The sequence below is a fragment of the Opisthorchis viverrini genome (genome assembly GCF_000715545.1).
Source record: "Opisthorchis viverrini unplaced genomic scaffold opera_v5_175, whole genome shotgun sequence".
NCBI lineage: Eukaryota > Metazoa > Platyhelminthes > Trematoda > Opisthorchiida > Opisthorchiidae > Opisthorchis > Opisthorchis viverrini.
The window spans coordinates 1,021,566-1,046,086 of NW_008751833.1; the positions used below are offsets into that span (position 1 = coordinate 1,021,566).

Consider the following 24,521-nt stretch of genomic DNA (forward strand, 5'->3'; position numbering starts at 1 on the left):
CACAAGGTCTTACCTTAAATTTGACAACAGTATTCCAGAGTAGAGTGAGTTTGAGACTTACAAAGATGCTGATCGTGACTGAGACCTTTGCGGGCTCAAAACAAGCAAAACTAGTCAGTCATTCCAGATATACAAATGAAAAGGTAAATGTAGGTGTATGAAAATGAGCAAGAGAATGGCTTTAGTCGGAGAGTGAAGGTTGGACGAAGAGCGGCGAGCGAACTCTAATATGATGGAATTTGGATGGTTTGAGCGTTGCTGCAGGTGATGTGCTACATCAATAGAAATGATAAGATCGGTGTTCAGTGCTGTGATGGACAGTGCACGATGACAGCATAACTACCCACTACAATTGCATTGTTAACGGTAAGATGATTACTGACAAGCGGTATCATATGGGAAACATCTCGCAATTTGTGGGGTTTCGTTTCGTTTACCTGAGATCGAGACCGGTTCTGTTTTGTTGATCTCAGTTAGATGATTGTTTCCTCTTCCATCATTTAGGCTTCCAACGATGCCATCACTTGGACGGTCCTTCGTTCTCACGTGAATGATGTAAGCATTCAGCCGCAGTCTGGCAGCCGCAGTACTTGGGCTCTGGACTTATCAGCAATAGCACAAGGAAACCCAGATGCAACAGACAGTGGAAAACAGCAGGGTTGGCGATTCTTCAAAATTCAGGCAACCGGTCCGAATGCCAATGGCGATGGAGAGTTAGGCCTCGGGGGTCTGGATTTCTACGGGATCGTGTATTCTGCACACGAATCTGTAAGTTTTGTTACGGACTTCTAATCTGCGTGTCCCATGGTCAATCCCACGTCAGTGTTATCCACTTAGTTCTTCCTTTGTGTTTTCATCGTCCCTACTTCTAGGTCCTTACAGCCCATCAAATAACCCAAAAAATCAACAGCGTTTGTTCAAACTTCAAAGACCTTGAAGAGCACTCAAAATTGCCACCATTTCCAAGTTCCATCGACGCTCCCCATGGTCGACGTCGAACAAGTTATCGAGGGGGCACAACATCTATACATACTAATAGTCCGTCGAAGCCCGAAATTAAGTCTGAAGAGCAGACTGTTTGTGAATCACCTAGATCACCATCGGAATCTTCGCCTTTGTTGTCACAAACGGAAGATAGTAGTGATGCAAAGCGAAAGCCAGAACCCGTGTCACCGACGGCTGATGAATATGAAGAGGAAGAAATGGAAGAAGACGACTTAGATGTCGATGATGATGATGCTGTGACTGATGACACAAGTCACAGTAGGACCATTTCAAGAAGGCTATTGGAAAGCTTAGGACTGATGGACATAGGCATGGTAAGTTGCATTTATGTGAGCAAAGTTTCTTGGTTCTTCCTATTGATGCCTTCCATCGTGCCGTGTTTACCTTTGGAAAGTTACTGCAATAACATGCTTCCCTTAGAGGTCCGTGGACTTCTCGTCGTCTAGCTGATGTATGTGCAGTTTATATACCTTCGAATGCAGCATATTAAAGTAACGAAGGGGCAGTCAGAACCCTCAGAGACATTTCAGAATGAACGATAATCAACATGTGTTCACGCCACCGATCACTGTCGGCGATGTAATCTTTCTGCACTTGAATTCGGTTTCTCGGGGGAGAGGGGCATCATTTCACTAGGCACCGTTAGATGTTTCGGAGTTGCTGCTTTCTAGAAACTATTTATACTCAGCACATAATTACGGCAGATGTCCACTGTTGTCCGTTCATCTTGAATCGTTTTCGAGGCAACCGTTCAACTGAGCCGCACTGTGAATAAGGTACCTTCTGCATTCATAGCTTTAACAACCTGAACTTCCTTCTACATGAAAACAGCATTCGAAACGTCTGCCTTTGATAGGGTCGGTGGCAGTCTGTTGGGAGGTAGGCAGATATGTGCACGACTCATTCGACTAACTTGTCCGTATTTTAGATCATCTTTTCAGACAGACGGTACTCATTAATGGAAAGCGAGTCCAGCGGGCAAGTTTGGGCAGCTTGCAATCCAGATTGTTTTACACTGCGTGCTATAAAGTCAGGCAGATGAGGAGAGAATCTGGATTTGAAGATTGATTTGAGATTTCGTGTGGCTGTGCTAGATGTGTAGATGTTTTTAACGGTGACATCAGGTCGAGTGAGTCATCAGTCCTTAGGGATGAGCTTATGAGAATATCGTGTGTCACAGGGAAAGAGAACGAAGACGTAGAACAGAAGGAGGCGTCAGCAGTGGCTTATTTCCGCTTAACTCCCGTTGTAAGCAACGAATAAGGTTATGAACAGTTGTGGAATTCATAGTTGTATGTGGGCTGGAATACTGGCAGGGCGCCAAACCCCTGAAGGGTAGAGGACTACAGTCCTCGACGAAAGCCCTTGGATTATATGCCGTGTTCGTCAGCGTAGCACTGCCTAATGAACTGATCACCACGGGGGCACAGAAAAAAGGTTATTTGCATCGTAGTCTGATGTTGACGGGAGTTGTCATTAATCTTATAGATACCAAGATCGCCAAACATACAAATCCCGACCCGGATGGTCATGCGACCGTGTTAGTTTGTCCTTGTACCGGTCATGTACAACAAGCTCCATGAGTGTCCTATGGATACCATCACTATGGGTGGTTGAAGAGTGCAAGAACCATCGCATCACTGTAACGTCCAGTCTCTTCGACCATCTCATCGTACGTTATAAAAAACGCAGTCCCAATTAATGCACTGCGTCTCCGGTCCACATTTTGCTGAAAAAAAAAACAACCGAATAACTCAACTTTCTCCTACCGTCTATAAACGCGACTGTGGTGATTGGACTCGCTACACGGCCAAAGCGGTCTCACTTCTTTATTTCAAAGCACTGGCGCATAACGTATAGCTACGGCTCTAGAATGAAGCGAAATGGAATCATACACTTTATTTTTAATTCGACGATTCCAAACTCCAACCAGCGGTTTGTTTCCAGACGATTTCGTGATGATCTGCAAACACTATTCGAAACTAACATCACTGAATACATTGTTCACATTCCTTCGCATCACTGTGCTTCAAGCCACACATGCCACACGATCGCAGATAGTGTTTGTGATTGTGAGGGTTAGTCATCAAGCACAAATACCACTTCGGGTATGGAGGTTGAATTCACTAGTTCCCTGAGGACTCGGTGCAGATTGAGTTTGACTGTGCGGAAATTTTGGTATGTGTATCAACTCAACCAACTCGTAATACTCTAGCTAACGGCTATTATCACATGCGTTTTGTCCATCTTCCGCTCTTGGACATTTTCTTTCACTCATTTCTTCCCTCGTCGCTTCGTATTCGTATACGCACTATACGTCCTCATATTAAAATGGTGCATCTTTTCGCATCTCACTTTCCGCGAATCCCGGTCACATTCNGCCGAATGATCAATATGGCTGTAATTCAGCACGATGCGGCTGACACATTTATCGGATTTTGAAAAAAAACTCGCACGAAGCGTATGACTAAATCCGGTTTGTACCCAACCACGAAAACGCATTTGTATTCTGGCTGAACTAATTCACATGCGACCGTCGAAAAACAGTATTATTGAGTCACTACTAGTGACTTCGTTCTTAATTTGCAAATCCTCGGGACAGAGGAACCGCTTTTTGTTAAGTGTCTATTGGCCCGTTCGCCAAGCTTGGCCGTGGACCCGCAAACATCTCGTAACCGATTAAGGGTAGATCGTCAGTGTGCCCAATCACACCCCGATGGTATCGCTTCGGTTGTTGACAAAAGACAATTATCAAGTTTGCCGGACGGCTCAACAACTGCTAAACTCGCTCGAGCTACCAGCATTTTGACACCGCCAAACAGCGAGCCGTTTTTGGTGAGTGAAATGTTCGGAACTCGTTGGTAGACATTTTCATACACTTCTTGATACTGCTGAACGACAGGGCGCATCTTTCCCACCAGTTGAATCAGTTCTATAGTGTCCAGCACTACATATTTTCCCCCATCTCTTCCACGTCAGAACGAGGAACGCTTCCTTGAGTACTTGTTACTTCTACCGGATCAACCGGTCAATAGCCTTCGTCGACTGCTTCGATCCTTTCGGACGCAGGATGCAACGGATGAAGGTACGTGTTCCCGTATGTTTGAGTAAGCAGGGAATTACTGTTCTCACGGAGTCCCTCGCTGCAGTTATTGGATGGCTTGCTGTGCCAGAGCCTTGCCTATCTGTAGTCATGTCATCACTTTTTATCCCAACGGACACTACTGACTTGTCGCTGATTTCGTGTATTGAGAGACCCATGCAAATCTGCAGTCTGAACTGAAACATATGTTTACGATGCATTCACTAATGTTCTTTTAGGATGAGAAAACTAGTTGACTTCAGGAATTTTTTCGTATCATACAGGTGGCCTAATACAAGTTTCCGGAGGGTATTATTTCAGCTTATATAATCTTGGTCCAATTATTAATTTGTTTCATGTTTCCTGTGTTAAAATTGCCTGAACTGTCGTGGTTGTTATCGCCGAAAAAGCGTACCTTGACATAATAGACCGTAGCATCACTTCCGGAAATCGTCCTTGAACCCCACCGGTGTGAACTTCCACCACTTTATGAAGGCAACACTGGCGGAAATTTTCCAGCTTTCGGATGTCATCTACCGTATCAAACATATTGCACGCTTACCTTGAGAATGGGCAAACGGCTGCGTTATTTTCTTTTAAACCTCGATCTTTCTCCTAATGAGATTGCTCAACTGTGGTCGATCCCGAAATGCTTTGGCACACAGGTGATAGAACTGGCGAGTCTCAGCAGAGACGAGTGCGCTTGTGTTACCATGGTCTCCAGGTCGGATCATGACTTCATCTTCGCATGCAGGAAAATTCTTAACCCACTGCTTGGTAATCCTTAGGTTCTCCGCGAGAAGCAATGGATAACCAGGTAGCGTCCAACTTTCTTTTTGCGCTGCTGTTTCAAACAGTTGGTCCCAGCACTTTTGAGTTGCTTTTGGGCATAGGCGCTTATACATGTCATAAAAACTTGTTCGCGACGGCCGGCATGTGGCGGCCATCATCTTCGAGTTGGTGCAGTTTGTTTCATCCACTTTACTTTAATCCATGTTATTTTTAACTACGAGTCCGGTCCCATGGTTGCGTCGACTTTCTTGTTTTACCCCTTGTGACCAGCTCCAGCTTCTATGGATTCTCATAACTAGCCTGAGTCGAGCATGTGCGTCATGTAGCATTAAAGTTCCTTTGCAACAAGTGTAGTTTGCTTTTTAAGCTCATCTTCTCGGTCTGTATCCAGGTTCCAAATCGTGGAAGATAAGTTTTACTTCACTTCACTGTTCGCTACGTGGACCAGGAAGTGGAGCGTTTTGACTCCCGAGCCTGGAAACTCAGACTTATTTCGATTACTACACTCCGAACTCGGCTTGAGAGTTAGGCCCGCCATTTAGTTGGTGTGGGTGACGGTGCAGGTAGTCTTGAGTTTTCGCCTGGTGATCAACTTGGAATGCGACGTTTGTTGATGTCACTTGGTTGTCCCCCACTGCACCTTCTCACTTTATTTAACTATGCAGACTGTCACATTGCAGTGAGATCCAGTTCCGCCGAGAGTATCGTAACTTCACTCTCCATAGACGCAGAATTTAACTCATATCGGATGAACAGGCGCTACTTGGACACGTGACAAAAACTGACCAAAGTAGGGAGAACTTTCTTCAGTACTTAAGGTGATTTTACGCCGCTAAAGGTCAATGTTAGCCCACAGAGTTCATCGATAGTACATCGGTTTTCCTTTTTAAACGGGCATACACTCTTTCTTTCTTGTTTTAGATGAATCGCTCTCCCATCTATCCTCGCAAAAGTCAATCAAGGCTCCGGACGCAGCAACCACTAAAGATAACCAAGCCTCGAATCAGGTGGACAAAGATGACGGATCCACAAAAGACACNTTTAAACGGGCATTCTCTCTTTCTTTCTTGTTTTAGATGAATCGCTCTCCCATCTATCCTCGCAAAAGTCAATCAAGGCTCCGGACGCAGCAACCACTAAAGATAACCAAGCCTCGAATCAGGTGGACAAAGATGACGGATCCACAAAAGACACCTATTTGAAAGCCATGCATACATCGGATTCTCATTTTGCTTACACTCCTATCGAGTCCGTCGAAGAGTTGAGGCCACACAAGACATTGTCTACCACTTCTGTGGTCTCAAGCCATGGCGATGGGAATGCGCACGAGTCCTTGTGGTTTATTGATCAGGAACCATCCACTGATGCATTTACACGGCGATTCCAAGTATGCGTCTCACTATCTTTTCGGATTGTTTGCAATTTATTGTTCCGTGTTGTACGTCAACATATGTCCTATCATTGTTGTCCTTTCTGGACCTCAAGAAGTACAGCAGAAATTTTTCCTTGGTGCAGTTCAGTATTTCGTACTAGATACCTTCGCATTATCATGTTGCAACCTCCAACTTCCTATGTGTTACCTCATAATACTTTTGGTTTTATACCGTTTTGTGCCACTTTTCTGATTCTGTAGCCATCCGATGCTTTCGATCCGGCTACTGAGGATGCGGAAGCTCTGGAATTCGCCGAGGTTGTCGAGGCGATCATTGAAAGCAATATTTCTTCCAATGCACCACCTTTTGTCGATCATCTGACTGCTTCGGCTAATGCATCTGCTACCACTACTACCGCGACTACTGCCACCTCCCTTATTCCTCCCATCAGAAAGGAAGAATACGAATGCGCTGTAGACACTCCTGAGACCGGACACCAATCTATTGGACTTCATGTTTCACTCCCTCGCAGTGACAATCGTGAGCGTAAAGAAGGTGCAAAAGTTGCATCCAAACTCACCTGGTTCAGAAAAATGCAGGATGATCAGGGTGTGGTGTCCGATCCCGAGTTGTCCTCAGAGCCAAGCGGTCAGGTAGTCTACCTCTAGTCATATTTGCTCAGTTACTGTCATTTGTTGACCAATGCTTCTCCAGATGTGTGAATGGTTTTCAGGCTATTTTCAGCTGATACCAGATTTCAGGACTGGATAGGGACCCTTGTTTATCTGACCTATTAAAGAAGTCATTATTGCTGTGGACGGTCTCCGATATCGATTAGTTAAGTCTTGGTGTGGCGAATCAGCGTTGATATCTGCCCCTATTCAGCTCATAGAATGTGTTTGGCATGCACGAAGTCAGTTTGGAATCCAAATCACCTTTCTTTGTCCATACTAGAGTCTCTGGGTACTGCAATGGAAAGTTAGATAAGCTGGTTCGCACCGACAAATTTATGTCGGTGCCTGGCTCTAACAGGCTTCAGTCGCTTGAATCGAATCTGCGAACCATTCCGAAAACCGCTTACTCACACATCCATATTAGCCAGCCCATTTTTCTAGGAAGCATTTCATTTATGGTTCTGGCTTCAATCCTTTTTTTATCTGATCTATATCATTGTTTGCCCATCCAGGGTTACAGTACAACGGCAAAGGTTTCGACTGCTCGTCGTAGTGGAACTACACGCAGTTCACACACTGATGAGCCGCTACACTCTGCCCGGGGATCGGTCCGTCAGACGTGCCTCACTGCGAAAGCGGATGTTAGGAAATCCTTACGAGGAGTGGAAACTCAAGATGATCAATATAGACTAAGTGCATCTTCTCACCTGTCTTCCAAATCCAATAGACAACAGCGTCGGCGTCCCCGGAGACCTCGACCCAGACCAATCGTACAATCGAGCACTACCTCAGAGGCGTCAGCTGTTAATTTGAAGACCACGAGCACTCCGGCTGGCGACAAAGCTCTCACGTGGGACGAGGCGGTCGAAATGCTTCGTCTTCCCAATGGGCTTATACCGGCGTTTAATCCATATCCTGGTTATACCAATGCGCCTGCAACCACACTATTTGTCCTGTGCAATGCTCCGACCGATGTTAGATCGATGTGTTCAATCCCCAATATCAATGGTCAGTTTGTCTTTTTCCACATGTCTCCTGTTATTCTCGTGTGTCCTATGGCTCATAGAACAACACAGTCTCTGAATATATTTTGTGGTCTCGACCGTTCGAGACCATCCTTTCAAAGGCCTCGATGTTCTTAATCGTAGTCCACGAACCTGTAGCTCCATAGAGGTAATGATTCGCACAGCGTGTTTTCACATAATTTTTTATGGACGTCTTACCGTTTCCTCGCCGAAAATTAAGAAACATCGGCAACGGCTTACTGAGCTGCCTACTGGTTCGGCCGTTCGATTTTTACTGCGCCACCTCCAGTGGTCCCTAACACAGATGAACGAACTTGGTTATCACGAGCTCTTCTGGTGGCCTACTACTTAGTGGACCGAGAACACCGTACTAACGGAGTTGATGTCGAACTTCGAGCTTTACCTCCTCTACGTGGGCTACCCCCCTAATGTATAAAACACCTCTTCCAATGAGCGAGTCACTAAATCTAGTTTTAAATATGGTTATACAAACATCTCATTTACATGTAGCAGAAAAAACTGTTGTTCTTTTTGTGTATCCTGGAGACGTGAAGAAAAATGCCACGTACAATGTCTGCGCCAAAATTGGTCATTTCAAGCATTTCCCAGCTTCGTCTAACCCAAAGTCAGGTAGAAAATAGTGTATGAACTGTATGACAGAGCCAGGAAGATCCGTATTGTGGATAGTGTGACTGTGGTAATTGAATTCTGCTCATGAGAAGCAGACGCAATCTAACCGTCCAGAACCTGTTGCGAATGATGCATTGTTGAATTCTATGTAACCGCCTCAGGTCGTTTTTTTTGGAAACAGTGTGTAAAGCAAATGTATGCTGATTCCCATTCCGGGTGCCGAAATCGATTCAAAGTAGAGTCTCGCCCACACATCCGAAAGTTGTGCACAGACACCAGCACTCGGGGACTGGAAAAGGTTTCTTAACCACCCGGGACTCGGAACAGCTTAACCTCTTTTTTACTGGTTTTAGCTTGATTGAAGGTAACTCTGTTCCAATCGATTTAACCCGTCCCTTATCTGCATAAACCTGAAGATAATCTATTGAAAAAGTTGCTTCGGTTCAATTTGTTCGAAGTAACGTCATGGGGATTTTTCACCCTGCATCAAGATTTCTTCAGTATTTGAGATAAAACCTTTGGGGTTTGTTCCAGACTGCCTGAATACAAGTGTCCAGCCCTCGTTGGAGCCTGGAAAATATGTGCATTCAAAGGCACAACGGATCTTAAAATGTATCTAACCTCCCCTTAGCTGGTTGCAGCAAATTTTGTTGTGGTTTCGTCGGTCATGTGAGGTAGATGTCATCATGGTCATCGCACACATCAATACACCAGTAAGGAAAACGCGCTTAATTACCATACAACCATTGGGGAGGGAGGCCTGAGTAGAGGTGGGGACCTGTTACGAAAAGTCCTGTATCCCTAGGGGGGAAACATGTTGACACTTTCCAAAAACACTGAGATAGATGCCTTTGTGAATCGTGTTGGAGCAACATATCATCAGCGCGCTGGAATATTGTCGACCTAAGCTAAGTCTGCCACACAACGACAGGCAAGCCGTATCAAGGCATTCCGGGGATTCTAACCAAGGTGAATCATGCGGAGCCGTTCACGGGCCGTTTGATTACGGACGTCTTGCAGCGCCACAGAAACATCGATGGTCAAGTGGTTGAAGACATTCAAGATGTTCGGATTGGATGAGCCACTATTGACAACCGTAAATAAAAATTACTCTCCTATTTTAAACACCGTGCTTCACCGTTAGTGATACTGGTTTCTGTAGTCAAAAGTGACGTATGTTGGCGAATATGCCTGGTGCCCTAACAGTGCATGCATTGACTCGATCTGTCTCCGTGCATCCACAATGTACGCCGCCGTCAAGATAATTAGACCGATCAAAAGCCCAAGCTCCAGAAGATTCGAAGGTGGATGGGAAATCTTTCGTAATTTGAAGGTGAAAAGTGCATGCCGAAACTAGTGCTCGTTTCCGCTTTTTTCTGTAGAGTAATTTGTGCGGACGAATGGCCCACAAATAACGGAACACCGTTGTCTGCAAAACCCAGGTTCACTCCATGATGGTGTCACCGGCTGAATGAGCGCATGTTCTGTAGAAACTGATAGGGGAAACAACCTTGCTCAGCAGCTTGAGTGTGGCGAAACTTCTGAATGGCTCATTCTGAACTTCAGTGCCATGTGGATTATGGAAGTAGATGCTTGCTGGTGATTCGCCAGTACAGAACATGCACTTATTCAGGATCGATGTCGGTATCCATACCATCCGGTTACATCCGATTGCTGAATATTCCCTCCAATCTCACTTAACTTTCTCTTGTCACCGCATAAGTTTCTCTTGGCTAGGGGATCTATGAAAGTGGCGAAAATGGATACAGTGTGGAATACCATTTTGTGGAGAAATGTGTCGCGTAAACCTTTGTGATGCTGTTCGCGTACTGGGTTCCGGGAAGTTGGAGCCATCGAGCATACGAATGTAGTCGTTAGCCGTATTGAATGTTTGCACGTGGTCCTCGCTACACAAGAGAAGTTTGACATTTGTTCCATCGTCTTCCCAGTAATTTCTGTTTTCTGGTCAATATTGCTTGAAGTCCAGGGTTCGTTTGTCTCATGTATTACATAAGTAAATGGGACGAGCAACTTGATGTGGGAATAGTGATCGTGCTGGTCCAGTGTACTTCTGAGGTTTATTTTCTCCGTTCACTGTGCTTCAGCCACCCCTTATTCCACCACTCTTTGTCTTCATTTCAGGAAACTCCCAAAAACAATGTTTGGTCCTCCAGCTATCTGTGATGCGCGATACTGAATGCGTTGCTCAAATTTTTATGAAGAACAAGGATTCCACGCTTTTCAGCTATATTCAAGTTAGTTTTCTATGTGATCCCATACGCTCTGCAATCACTTTCTGATATGATACCTGATTCGAACCACGGTGCAATGCATTGTTCATGAATACAAATCCAAGCACTCAGTCCACTAAGCCACCACTCACTTCCGAACCAATATCTTACCTGCCAAAATATGGTTACGGGGATTGCGACTTTACAAAGAAACATGCAATAATCTCCCCAAAGTAAGCATAGTGCAATTCATACCGAATGGCCTCGCTCTGGATGACACTTGTCTGTTGTTGCCTCAAACAAACTGCTTGAGCTACTCGGTAGACTAAATAGTGCCCATTGACGTCATTTTTCTCTGGAAGTCCTATAGAAAGGGCCTAGTGGTTAGAACGCAGATTTACTGACCGGAAAATCCATGGTTCGAGCCCGACCTCTGCCTCTACTTCTCCTGTCTAGGCTTGGGCAATGTGGCAGTATCCCAGCCCTCGTGCTTCCTTCTGGTGGCATGAAAGCTAGCTACCGAAAGGGTGTTACAGATGATCGATTTTTTGACGGATGACACGTGTGGTGGACGCTTCCTAGAATTTACCCCCTCTCTGGGGTGAGCACCGTACGTTCCTCAACGTTCTACTGCGGTATCATACGTCAGTTCATTATAACGTCAACTACGATAAACTATTTTTCCATAGTTTTAGTCTCAACACACGATCGTTTTTCGCTTCGGTGATTTTGATTAAGCGAAACTGCAAACACGGCTGATGCATGACTGCTCATAAACCAATGACGAAAGAGGTCGATTGCACCGAATCCGACAATAAGTGATCGAAAATGAAGTTTACTAGGAGCTGTCAATCTTCAGCTGCATGAAAGTGCTCAGTCACGACGGCAGTATAAAATCTCATATAGACCTCAACTGGTAATTAAGGTCAGTCTGTGGTGAAAAGCCTAAAGTCAACGCACTGCTGCTTTGTTATTCGCCAACGGTAAGCACCTCACAAATTCTTGGGACGACTCTAACATTTCCAGATAGTTTGCTCGATATTCTTCACGAAATTTTTTCGTTAGTGTGCAGGTCATCCATTTGAAGCTGATAAGATGCACTTAAAATTCCCACCCGGAAAATTGACAGTTCAAATCTCTCGATATTTCTTGCTGTTTTTTGTCATCATTTTTCGTAAGCCCTCCAGAAGGATCACCTGGTAGGATTGTTTAACTCAAGATTACATCTGTCGCTGCAGTCATTTTCAAGGTATTTACTGACAGCACGATCCGTATTTAGCTGCGTGTTAAGTGGCCCGTCGCGTTTCGGTTCGTTTGTTGTGATTTCCTTGTAATTGGTACCCTTAGATTACGTTTCGTGAGAACTTTCAAAAATTGTAAAGCTCCACAGGCAATTACGTTATCGTTTATTTTTCATCATTGAAATAAGCGGATTTAAAGTTCAGTGGTAATCCATCACGCATGTGACGTTGACCTGCTCGTATCTGTATTCTGCGGAAATGTTACTTCACGTTGTGATGAGCCATGCAGTATGATCGCTTCAACATCTCATTCGTTCTCCAACATTTTGATTGCTATCGTAATATGTTTTCACTAGTATTCTACGTTTGGATGAAATGTGGTAGGGCAGAATTCAACAGTTGCGTGGTCCTCACTGTCTGTCACGTGAGTTAGGCTTTCAATTTCCCCACCTCACACAAACAGTCGGGATATCGTCGGCTTATGATATCTAGTTTTTTTATCAGTATGACGAACAGAGCAACGTAGCCGGAATGTCGGCGATCGAGATTTTCTTAGCTGCACTTTTGTTTACTTTATAGACCATATTGCGTAATGGAGTGTCTTTTTATTTTTAAAAGGCATCAATCGGCTCAATGTATCTTCGTAAAAGGCATACAATCACATTGAAGCTCTTGTCTGGAATATTCTTGGATGATTACCTCTTTTATGGGTGGCCTTCTCATTTGTGGGGCCCTTAAAGTATGACTAGTTTTGCTCTTTTTAGGTCATTATATTGAGGGAATGCTGCACTGGTGAGCGAAATTTCGACATTTTTCGAGACTGTAGATGGATTGGAAATCGAACGGATATCAGCTATCCTCTAGCAACTTTTCCCACACGTCATCCAAGATTTCTCAAGGATAGTTAGTTCATATCCGTATACTTAGATACTTGCTCTGCGTCAAGCTTTGTCCAATTTGTATGCGTTTGCCTGCCTTTCCCGATGTTAACATCCAACTAACCGGGATACACAAGTGTGACCTAACAGATGGAATTCAATGAGACAACGTAATATCTGGATGATTTCCTTGCGGTCCATCTTCCAGTTTATGGGATCGTGTGTTTGGCTGATGACAATGAGTTAAACATACCAGCAATTTTACTGGCTTTTATGTTACCCGGATTGCCGGCGTGGAGCTGTATGTGCCTCGAATACGGTATGCTAGTACTGGGTTCATAAGCTACGGACTATTTTGTACTCTACCGTCCATACGCGTTTATGTCCCCCCACTACATTGTGCCTTTAGTTGATGCGCATATGTTCAAGCATCTACCAATCTATCAACGGATGGAAATGCCATAAACTTTCTCTCTTGGCACAAGCTACATCTGGTGTGAATAAAACTGTTGAAAGAATATGTCTACATTTTGGATGTTACTGCACATCAGCAGACAGTGTTTGGTTTGTGGGTGTCTGTAGGGACGCGAGTTTCTATTTTTCCCTCTGGTGTGATTGCTTAGAAATGATGATAAGTCAATGATGACGGTGTTCTGAGGCTGCATGATTCACAATGCCGGTTTACAGAATCTCGTGACTAATTTATTTCAGCTTTACTTTGAGGAAATTGAACACTTGACTCTGTGGACTGGATCCTAAGTTAACATGTAGGTTTTGTCGCAACAGACTTCTCTTTGCATCGTGATCACTTCCCTCGTTTCTGGAAGGACATCATTTTATTGACCCTACTTTTTCTGTTGCCTACCCACTATTTTCTCGTCTAGCAAGTGTATGAAATTCTAAGAGATGGTGATGAACAGAAAACAAGCGATAAGGCGTACAAACTGAAACTCGGCTATCGCTGCTGGTTCCCGGAAGATGAAATCGGGGCTGATGGACGCTGTTCTGCAGTAAGTGTTGATCTTGGCCCTGCTCAACTACTCAGTACCGCTCCTGTTCTTAGACCTTTTTCGGTTCAGTTTATTTTGTATGGGATGGTTAGTCAGCCTGTTTCAGCTTTTCGGTTTTTACGTTAATTATTCCACTGCATTGCCATGAAAGATATCCTCCGCTTTCAGGTATGTGCAGTTCACTTTGCTTGACTGACAGTCACACTATTTTCTGTCAGATACTGACGCAGCTAAGTGATCAAACGATGATTCCGTGGTCAAAGGTTTCATGGGTTCTTTTGGGCAGTCCAATCCCTTGTGTTCCTTTCGTGTTTAGGGACAGCCGTGTGCCGAAGAAGTTGAATGTTTGAACAATTTAATCGTTTTTTCGTTAGAACCCCATGTTTATGGACCTGGAGTGTTCGTATTTGAGCTTGCTCTTTGTCGCGTTGATTTTTTTGCACGCGGCCGGAAGCAGATACCGTCCGCAGAGACGATAAAATGGATAGGACCACGAATACAGAGTTTTCTCGAGTCAAAGTGAGCGAGCCAGTTCGCCAACTTGACAGCACAGTTTTGAGAGCATTGTGCGTTCGGTCGTGCCTAAGAAACACCTTCGTTTGTGTCCTCGAAATGAGGTAACAGTACCACGTACGCGATTGGCACCACATGTCTCTGCCGTAACGAACACCTCATTTTGTTCTGCTTCAGCAATACGCAGATGGATGTTCCTTCTTGAAACGGAGTGATCTTCGGTTGACTCCATCTCCTCGACATACTATCTCGTACAGCGCCGGTGAAGTTCAGGTGACTATGGTTACAGAAGATTTTTCCAGCAATGTTATACCGGAACAAGTGGTTGATGGTATCCCACAGGTTTCCACAACACCAGAAAACCTACTGAACTTGCTCAGAATATTCTATCAGCTCTCTGGGATCGATATTCCGTCTTGGATTCCACATCCAACCGGCGATCCTGTCTTCGCGGATTCACTGAACAGAACGTCTACCCCGATCGGGAAACGGAAAAGGCTTCAATCCACACAAACCTTACTAAGCACTGCTAATCCGATTGATGCAGAGGATTTTGTTTCGAGACGTCTGACCAAGAAGTTGCTCCGACAAATCCACGATCCTATGGCCTTGGCTACTGGCACTCTACCCAATTGGTGCTTCAATCTCCCTCGCTGGTTGAGTCCCTTGTTCACTTTCACTGCCCGCCTTGAACTGCTACGAGCTTCTGGTTTCGGACCAGCAAGGTTGGTTTCCGTTCTGTATTAGGAATCTGACAGTTCACTATGGTTACTACAGTCTCTGTGACTGGTAAGTATAACTCCACTGTATGCCATAACTGTTTGGCGCTCAAAGCTTGTGTTATTTTCCAGATCTGTTCATTGGCTACAAAATCAGCCTTTGGCCAAAGTGCTTGGAACCCAGGCTTCTCTCGGTCGATCATACAGCGCTGTTAGCTCATCAAGTAATAACAATCAGACCGTCATCCGTCTGGGCACATCCACTAACGCCCGAACTATTCTGCTCTCCTCGCTACTCAGCAGCTCTGAAGAATGTTCAGCTTTTGGCACTCAACATACGCCCGCCTCTTCTGATATGATTGTCTTGCGACCAACCACTTTGACGCGAGTTTTAAACCCCACGCACACAAACAGTGCCACACCAATTGTAGACGACGGCTCTGCAGACACTCCATTTCTTGACGTGTTGGTGTCCTCTTTGGCAGCTAACAACAACAGACCGAACGAAAACCGTGAACTGTGGAATTGTCTACTGTCTAGAGCAGTGCGGGCGAATGTGTCCACTGCCGCACAGCAAGACACAAAGACTCACCAAGTTGGGCGACTTCATAAAGAGTTCGTTCGAATACCTCGTTTGCCACGTGAAATAATGGATTCTACTGAACGTCCAGGTGTTCAGTTGTCGAATAAGCAGTCGGTTGATGCTCCTAGCAGCAGAGTAAGCCAAGCCGGTAGCAATTTCTGGGATTGGGCAGCTCGGTTAATGGATGAACATGCGGGCAGAAAATCCGAGTTGGAAATTCAGTTCATAGGTGAGTCTTGGTGTCAGTCATCCTTTTTATACTGTTTGCGTGTACAATTTGCATAAATGCCGTCATTCACTGCTGAGCCTTAGCCAAGTCCAAGTGTGTCTTAAAACAACCCTTCTTCAACGAGACCCCAGTCACGAAACATTGAATTGGGAGTCCACTGTGCGTATTTTTTCACCTTTTTCATTTCATCTTAACGCCACTTTTCCCGTTTTTCATCAGGAGAAGACGGAACAGGCCTGGGACCCACTTTGGAATTCTATTCGCTACTCGCAGCCGAACTGAGGCGCCGAGATGGACTCATGTGGGTGACCGACGATTCGAGCTACGTACCTTACGAGACACATGAAGACGGTCCAGCAATGCCCACCGTGGCCAGTGTGGCTACTCTGGATAGCCAGTCCCAGTTGGGTGGAGCCAGTTCAGCTTTTGCTCCGAGTGAGCAAAGCATCGATCTTGGGATCGAAATTAATGCCTATGTGAATACCGCACATGGTCTGTTTCCTGCTGCATGGCCTGGGGATCGAGTACCAGAAGAGGTTCTTTATAGATTCTATATTATGGGGATCGCGGTTGCGAAGTGTTTGCAAGTAGGTCGTTTTCTTGGGTCTAATTTATTGACTGACAGTGGTGGTGCATTTGAGCGCAATGCTTCAACTACTGTTTGTAATGGTAATGGCTATAGATAACGTTTTTTTTATACATGTGCACTTAATTTTGATGGTTCAATCATCTCTAGCCTAACCATACAGTTTTGTGATAGTTTGCGGAACAGTTCGCCAGGCTTTCTATAGGGTTGAATGGATGTCGTATCCAATATTCATTTGTGTTCCGTCAACTAGTAAAAGCTGAAGATGACTGCAACCCCAATTACTAACCGTCTCATGCCTCTCGTTTTTGTCACAGGATAATCGCCGGATCGACTTACCTCTATCCCCACCTATGCTCAAATTACTAACAGCCTATGGTTCTATCGTCACCATGCCACAAACCATGTCGAGTTCACGTGACTCGCCTATCACCGTTACCGACACGGAGCCCAATACTGAAACAAAGCGATCTGGAACCGACTTCTCCAAGTTCGACGCCTTAGAACGTGCCTTCAGCTACATGTCAGTCGGGTCTACTAATTTGGGAGATCCAAGTGCCGATATTGGTAAATTCCTTTTGTCTGCCCCATACCGTCGTTTATGCAAGGCTAACAACGACACGTCACTTCAGTCTACTGAACCTCACTGGTTGGCGAATTTGTTGGATCTGGATGACTTTTGTCTCATCTATCCTGATCGTGCGCAGTTTTTCCGAAAGGTTCTCGAGTTTTGCGGGCAGAAGTTTCTCCTCAATTTGCGAGCAGGACCGCATAACTTGGACTCCCAGAAACTTAGAGACTTGGTGATCGAAATATTTGGCTGCAGCTTGGAGGATATGTGCATTGGCATGGAATTTTTGCCTCCTTCTAGTGTGAGTCATTTATTTTCTTTCCAGCATACACTTTTGTCTCTGAGGAAAAGGCTACTTCTATGTGGCGCCTCGAAGCATGTTTTGAGAAAGAACTACAATTGGTTGTTTTCTTGTAGCTCGCAGCTATTCATTTTGATATTCCGAGTTCAGGAATTATTCAGATGCGGTGACCTAATCGTTGAATTCATCTTCACGAAACATTATGTGGTCTGCAAAGTTTTTCCCTGATTTTATCAAATACTACTCAACCCCCTACAATCCGAACCATAAAACCTATTTCCATGTCTAATTTGATTCATATTTCACACGGACACCCACCGCAACTTTATTATAGCTTACGTCACAAGTGCTTGTGAATCCTAACCAACCCGTTCCCAACATTATGATGCGTCTTTGGTAAATTAGCTATCTTAAACGTCCTGCTGCTTTTTTCCCCGTGGGGTTATGGCTGCACATACTGTGAGCGCCTGTGTATCCTCATCGAGTGGTGCTTCTTCCGCACTACTACACCACTACGGATGAGTACCATGCCCACGCTCTGAAGAGTTGAACACCCGATCGTTGCTTGTGTCAGGGCTTAATTGCCAAGTCATAGGTAACCGTGACACACGTGATCTATCGCCCGAAAAGTCAGGTAGTTTTTATTCTTTTCCGATAGTAACGTTATACTTTTACGCGCTATCTTCAACCGCTTCAGATTAATCGGATAGTGTCTTGTAGGTCTCTTCGTTCGACTGAAAGGATCTGCACCCTATCTAACTTTGACAGACAGAAATGTCCTAATCTGTATCATGTGATTGTCTGAGGGCGCAAATTAATACAGCTGAATTTACAGTTACACAACTGAGCTGTCATCGAGCTGGTTAGCTCAGAAAAATCCGAAGTGCTCTTGGAATGACTGCGCCGACCATCGTTGAGCTCACACTCCGGGTTACACCTCATATTTGGAGACTAATACACGATCCACATGTCCGTTATCTTGTGTGGTGAGCTCGGTTGTCAGTCTGACTGGTAAGTAGCAGGAGTGCATACCGAAGTTAAAGTTCGCATTCCAATATTCTGGTGAACCATAGCCAAAGAGAATTAGCTATCATTTCAAGGAGTGCTCGCGTTTCCTGATTTCTGGACAAGCAGTTGTCTTTTTGGGCAATGGAAGTAAGGTCAAGATTTCCAAAATGTTCCACGTGTTTTAGGAGGTTGCTATTTTTCTCCAACAATCTGGTGATAATGTTTGTGGGACCCGGAAAGTGGTCCATTTAGGATTGGAGGTCCCTCTTTTGGGAAAGAGAAGAAAAAGTTGAGGTCGCCGTGTTTCTCATCTCAATGGATCAAAATAGAGAGGCCCTGGCTGTTGAGGGTTCACCTGAACTTCCTACATGTACGTATTTCTCTTCTCTTCATTTGTGTCCGGAGCGGGCAGGGGCATTCGCGAAATACAAACATCTGAATATCGAAATTTTCCTGACTTTTATTACCGTTACTGTTTCTGTGATGCCTGTCACATTTCCACTTCCATTTTTCAGCTGTTCGGTACCGCCGGGTTCCCATTATGCGACCACTATTCATGGGAGCACGAGCCTGGCATCACACAGTCGGCATGTCTCACCTTTAGTCTGGATGACACTAGCGCTGAAACAGAGGTCGAACCTGTCACTGTCCACAATATTGAGTTGTTTTTGTTACGTACCCTGGACTTCGCACTGGACAAGGGCATACGAAAACAGTTGGATATGTTCAAAGGTTGGTTCCTACCATCACCATATATCCGTTATCATCGTGATCATTGATAATGCCGAAAGTTTTGAGACAATGGTATCTTACTGTCAAACAATTATGAGAATATCACCAGCACCCGATGTATGCCTGCCCCTCCAGCACCTAGTGAGTCTGGATAGAAACTGGTAACACCGGCACCGTTGGTTGATAGGTAGAGTTCATTCTATCCGATCACACCTCAGCCTATGTACCAACCGCTTGTACCAGTAGATGTAGCTCCAAAGATTACAAAATCAGTGTACGCTTAATTTCAACGGCAAATCTGGCGATGCTAATTTCCCAAGCATAGCACGACGCTCCCTAAATATCACGACGTTTTTATATGGGATCAATGGAAGGCGTGCGCTCAGTGAGGGAGTTTCATGAGTCCATAAAGCCCATGGATTTCACGTTGNCACCCGATGTATGCCTGCCCCTCCAGCACCTAGTGAGTCTGGATAGAAACTGGTAACACCGGCACCGTTGGTTGATAGGTAGAGTTCATTCTATCCGATCACACCTCAGCCTATGTACCAACCGCTTGTACCAGTAGATGTAGCTCCAAAGATTACAAAATCAGTGTACGCTTAATTTCAACGGCAAATCTGGCGATGCTAATTTCCCAAGCATAGCACGACGCTCCCTAAATATCACGACGTTTTTATATGGGATCAATGGAAGGCGTGCGCTCAGTGAGGGAGTTTCATGAGTCCATAAAGCCCATGGATTTCACGTTGGCACAAGTCGGAATTCGGATTCCCATGTCTCTACATTTATTCGGCTTGTCATGGAATTTCATTCAAACGTTATGCTGGACCTCGAGATCGAACTGATATGTGACCACGAGACGGACAAGTCTTTTAAACAAGATAGATTATATTTGCTGGTAAACTTTTCCTTTTCGAAATTGACATGTGTATATTTTGTCTAATTATTCGTTTTTTCCTCCATTTAGCTGGTTTCGAACGTGTCCTTCCGTTGCGCTGGTTAGCCCTCTTCAACGGCACGGAACTCGGTGAACTGATTGGGGGCGATTCCTCGGCCCACTGGACCCGTGAAGACCTACTTGCTTACACCGTACCTTGCTTTGGTTTCACCCGTCAATCACCTACTTATCGTATGTTGATCAATGTGTTGAGCAACTTCGATCTACCGGAACGTCGTGCTTTCCTACAGTTCACTACCGGCTGTTCAAGCCTTCCACCCGGTGGTTTAAAAAATCTACACCCACGACTGCGTGTCGTAAGAAAAGAAGCAGGAAGTGCAGCTTTCCCGAGTGTTAATACGTGTGTTCACTATTTGAAGTTACCTGAATACAAATCCGAACACGAACTGCGCTCAGTTCTGCTCCGGGCAACAAGAGAAGTCGGATTCTATCTAAATTAACTTAGCTTACTTGACGGTTACTGATACGAAACAGTTCTCATTGTCATTTTCCTCCTACCTCATGGAATCACCCTTTTCTATCGACCGCAATCATTGTATACTTCGTGTTTATGAAGTACACGTGGTAGTAATCCTTTGACATCCCATAAATGGGCCGATTTTTTTCAGACCTGCCTTGTCTCTTTTCGTTTTCGCTTGTAAGTTCCTGAATCTATTTTCTGAATATCAACTTCGCGTCTTTTGATTTATCAGTCTGTCCGGATGACGCGGAGTTCCAAAAAGCAGCATAATGTCACGGTTGCCTCGGGTTTTTTCAAACTGTGCTTCTCAAGTTACGCACAGTTCATATAATGTTGGTGTCAGATTCGATATAGTTGCTTCAAAGGTTGCAATCGTTAATCGAAAGCTTTACAAATCAGAGATAGTGTGACATGCGTTGCGGCACGATATCACACTATTTCAAACCGTACCAGAATATGCGGTATATACCGTATGTACGTGGTTCAAACCGAAACATTGTAAACTGGATGCAACCAGAGATTCGCGACGGTCCTATAGTGTTCAGTTTGACGTCAGCCAGATCCGTTGACTTCAGAACTTCAGCAGTGATTGGTGTGGACAGTGAACACGTTCGTCTCTTAGAGATCGACCTCAGTAAGAATCCAGTAACCAACCTGCCTCTAGAGCTTTTAGGGTCTTCACTGGAGGTGCGCCATGTACGATGATGTCATCGAGGTACACCAGGCACACGTGAAGAATAACGTCCTGGTAACGTGCACTCAAGTAGCCTGCGGAATTCTCCTGGAACGTTTACTTATTTGAGAGGCACCGTTTGAAATTAAAAAAAAACAGGAAACAAAGGAACAACATATTCAGTATTTTTTCCGCTTCTACCTGCGCGTATTGATAGTGTCTCCTCGCATGGTAACGAAACGCTTGTTGTCCAATTTCCAAGCTCGGCGAACAAATCAACAGCCAATAGTTCGATGATATAACGTTACCTTCCAACATATCCTCAATCCTTTTCGGCACTGACCCCGTTGTAATTCGACGAGGTAGGATACTGATCATAGGTACGTCAGTGGTGTGCACCTCCTGCTTTAGGGACGTTGTTCTTCTGAGCTGACCTTCGTTCCTAGTAAATGCACAGGGACCTTGGAAGATAATGCAACTCCGAGCTTTGTCTCCAAAGGAGCTTCTGTGTCGTTCTCTGATGCTGTCGTCGACGTACGACGTTTGCAATAGCTACTAGATTGTCCGTCCGTAGCTATCTACGGACGGCTAGCGACACAGACATGGCTGGTCGCCCGCAACCCTATGTCAAAACTGTCGACTTTAATGTATCGCTGTCCACGTCCCTATTCCACCGGAAAAGCATATTGAGCTTTGATATATTAGGAAAACCTTCGCTTTTTAAGTTTCTCGGTTCTTGGTGGACAAATCTGTTCGGTCGTGGTATCTGTGATTTACTCGTGAGTGTGCTTTGCTTACTTCTGATCTTACCGTTCAGAACTTAGCTGTTCGTATTCGAAACGATAGGATACATTGTTGGGCTTTCATAATTTCTACCAAGTGCAGACTTCGTTTTCCGAACACAGTGCTTGCCACGTACAACCGCACATTTAGGAACGTTTTTGGATGCCGCGTGAGCATATCTTTGAAATTCCGGCACGAATTTTATACATTTTGCCGGACGTGATAGGGGGTGTTAAACACGCCTGTAAGGTGTTTGGACCAACGGACACGCAGTTGTTCCCCAGCGCCTTTTGCCTGATGTTTCATATGATTCACTCCGACTCATAAACGTGTGGGTAGATGAGTTCAGGTTGCTAGATCACCCCGTATTTTGAAAATAAATTGAGATGTACCACACGGACGTCACAATGACCACAGTGCTAACACATTTTAAAACGCGTACGAGTTTCACAAAATGTCGCTAAAACCATCTGATTTACGACTAGCGTTTTAGTATGAATTCACTCTTGCTTGGTCCCAAGTACTTGGTGGATCACTTGGAAACGTTCTGTCATCTGGATTGTGTTAAAATTCGGTAGGATAGACAGATTTTTAATACAAAGGTTCCCCTGTAATTTTTCTAATGTCTTTAAATCTTGGATGATGGCTTTCCTGTCTATTGCGTTCAGTCCTCAGTTTCCAAATTTCACCCTAATCAGCCTAGTTGATCGTTTGCAATGGCACACTGTCTCCGTTTATCTCAAAGACTTGATTTAGCCTGGAGAATCAAAGCTACCCGAGTTGTCGGGATACGAACTTATTCAGCTCACTCACGCAAGTTCATCGGTCTCTCTCAGCTGTCTACCTCAGCAAAAACGTCGCGATCGCTCAATCTATCGATCCAGTGGCTTGCTCATAACCAGGTGACTGGTCGCATACACTTTCGAGGAGTGACAGTTTTGCTTGAGAGTAATCATATTTGGGTTTCAACTATCTGATGGTGGACGTTACACCCATGGATTCGATTTTCCCGGTCCGTGGAGCGGCTAGATAAACGGTTCGAGTTTACTTAACTGTATGCATGTACGTTTGTCCATCTATCGTTGGTATTCAAGTGCAGGACAAGTTTTGCGAGTTCCAAAGTCTGAAGTCGCCGATTGGGTGTTATCATATCCCGGGGAAAGAGCGAACTCGTAGCAGATTAGACAACAGAAAAGTGTTGGTCGACAACCATGCGTTGACCACATAGGCTGATAACACTGAAAAATTAGCTGACCACAATTGGAGTGTTGAAAGGTTCGATAATTGTTCAGCTTCAACTTTCTGTGTTCCGCGATCACTAGATGGGTAACCACCCCACGGAGTCAATTGGTTTGCAGCTGAATTGGCTAATAAGCAATTGTGCAGTGTTCAAAACAAGACCAGTCTTCTGTCCAGGAAATCCCATTGATATTTTCATAAGAGGATCACCAATAGCTACAGGGTCCGATTTCACACTGTACCTTTTGCATCAACTGCTACGAGGTAGTACAGGCTTGAAAGATTTCCGTATTTCTTAACTTGACCTATAGCTACCACCTCAATGTGGTGGTTGGGGTTCTAGTGCTGCAACAATATCGAGGGCTACGCTGGCCAGGTTTTCACGTATGGAAGCGGCTGTGTTGTCTTCCCGTATGGAAAGACGGGATAGAAAATGTTGTAACTCAAAACCACACATTTCAGTCGCCCGTGACTGCAGGCGAGTTATCCAATAGGGCTGAAAAATAAACAAACCTTGCCATGTGTCCGACATCGATGTACGCTGTCACCGAAACACGTATACTCGACCTCACTTCGTTTAAGCACTTCAGGTCGTTTAGGACGAAACCAGATATTTAACAATTCATTCTTCAAATGCCTATTGGGCCTGATGCAGTGGCTCGCGGTACCTACAGTACTTGGCTTATTGAACTGGATTCCAATAAACAGTTGTCTTTCTCCTGTAAAGTTGTCTGGTTCAATTAAGATTGAAGCAGTCGACCCCAACATACTGCAGTCTTGAAGCTGAGAAAGGTGAGTTTTGTCTAGATCTGTCACGACCGCTTCGGTTAGCAAGCACGGATGTAGTCATCCTGGCGAGTGGCCGACTAAGCCCGCATAAAGCATAGTTGAGTGGCAGAGCCGGAACCGACACCGTCTGTGGATAAAGAAGAGTAACTTCAGATGTGTACGGAACATCGTCTGTTCCAGGTCAGTACGAAATTTTAGTACAAGTGCTTACACCTATTTGCCTCAAGGCTACCACCCGAAGGCGTCTTGGACTCAAAGGGGTCATCGCCAAAAGTTGTCGATGGAGAGTCTTGATTAAAGGATGCCATTTTTTGGAACATGCAACTCGATTCCGACGATACTACTGTACGAACTCGATTATCGCTCCGGTTTCCCTCAGGATTACGAATACCGAGGCAGTGATTCCGTTCATCATCATCATCATCATCGACAG

General features: G+C 44.9%; 2 protein-coding genes across 2 annotated transcripts in view; one reads left to right on the forward strand and one right to left on the reverse strand.

The window, feature by feature from the left end:
- T265_07592 (hypothetical protein) overlaps positions 1 to 3,914 on the reverse strand; it is a gene marked incomplete at both ends in the record, with an annotated part of 54,801 nt that extends 50,887 nt beyond the window's left edge. Inside the window, 2 exons of the mRNA XM_009173149.1 lie at positions 1,090 to 1,179; positions 3,716 to 3,914. Coding sequence (XP_009171413.1) covers positions 1,090 to 1,179; positions 3,716 to 3,914 — 289 coding nt within the window. The remainder of the gene's footprint in view (positions 1 to 1,089; positions 1,180 to 3,715) is intronic.
- Positions 1 to 20,863, forward strand: part of T265_14331 (hypothetical protein) — a gene marked incomplete at both ends in the record, with an annotated part of 65,548 nt that extends 44,685 nt beyond the window's left edge. Inside the window, 14 exons of the mRNA XM_009173156.1 lie at positions 505 to 768; positions 873 to 1,319; positions 3,985 to 4,090; positions 5,956 to 6,266; positions 6,513 to 6,905; positions 7,439 to 7,934; positions 10,724 to 10,836; positions 13,816 to 13,941; positions 14,632 to 15,179; positions 15,306 to 15,985; positions 16,205 to 16,572; positions 16,889 to 17,443; positions 18,967 to 19,183; positions 20,154 to 20,863. Of these exons, the coding sequence (XP_009171420.1) occupies positions 505 to 768; positions 873 to 1,319; positions 3,985 to 4,090; positions 5,956 to 6,266; positions 6,513 to 6,905; positions 7,439 to 7,934; positions 10,724 to 10,836; positions 13,816 to 13,941; positions 14,632 to 15,179; positions 15,306 to 15,985; positions 16,205 to 16,572; positions 16,889 to 17,443; positions 18,967 to 19,183; positions 20,154 to 20,584 (5,055 nt within the window). The remainder of the gene's footprint in view (positions 1 to 504; positions 769 to 872; positions 1,320 to 3,984; positions 4,091 to 5,955; positions 6,267 to 6,512; positions 6,906 to 7,438; positions 7,935 to 10,723; positions 10,837 to 13,815; positions 13,942 to 14,631; positions 15,180 to 15,305; positions 15,986 to 16,204; positions 16,573 to 16,888; positions 17,444 to 18,966; positions 19,184 to 20,153) is intronic.
- Positions 20,864 to 24,521: the final 3,658 nt, after the last annotated feature.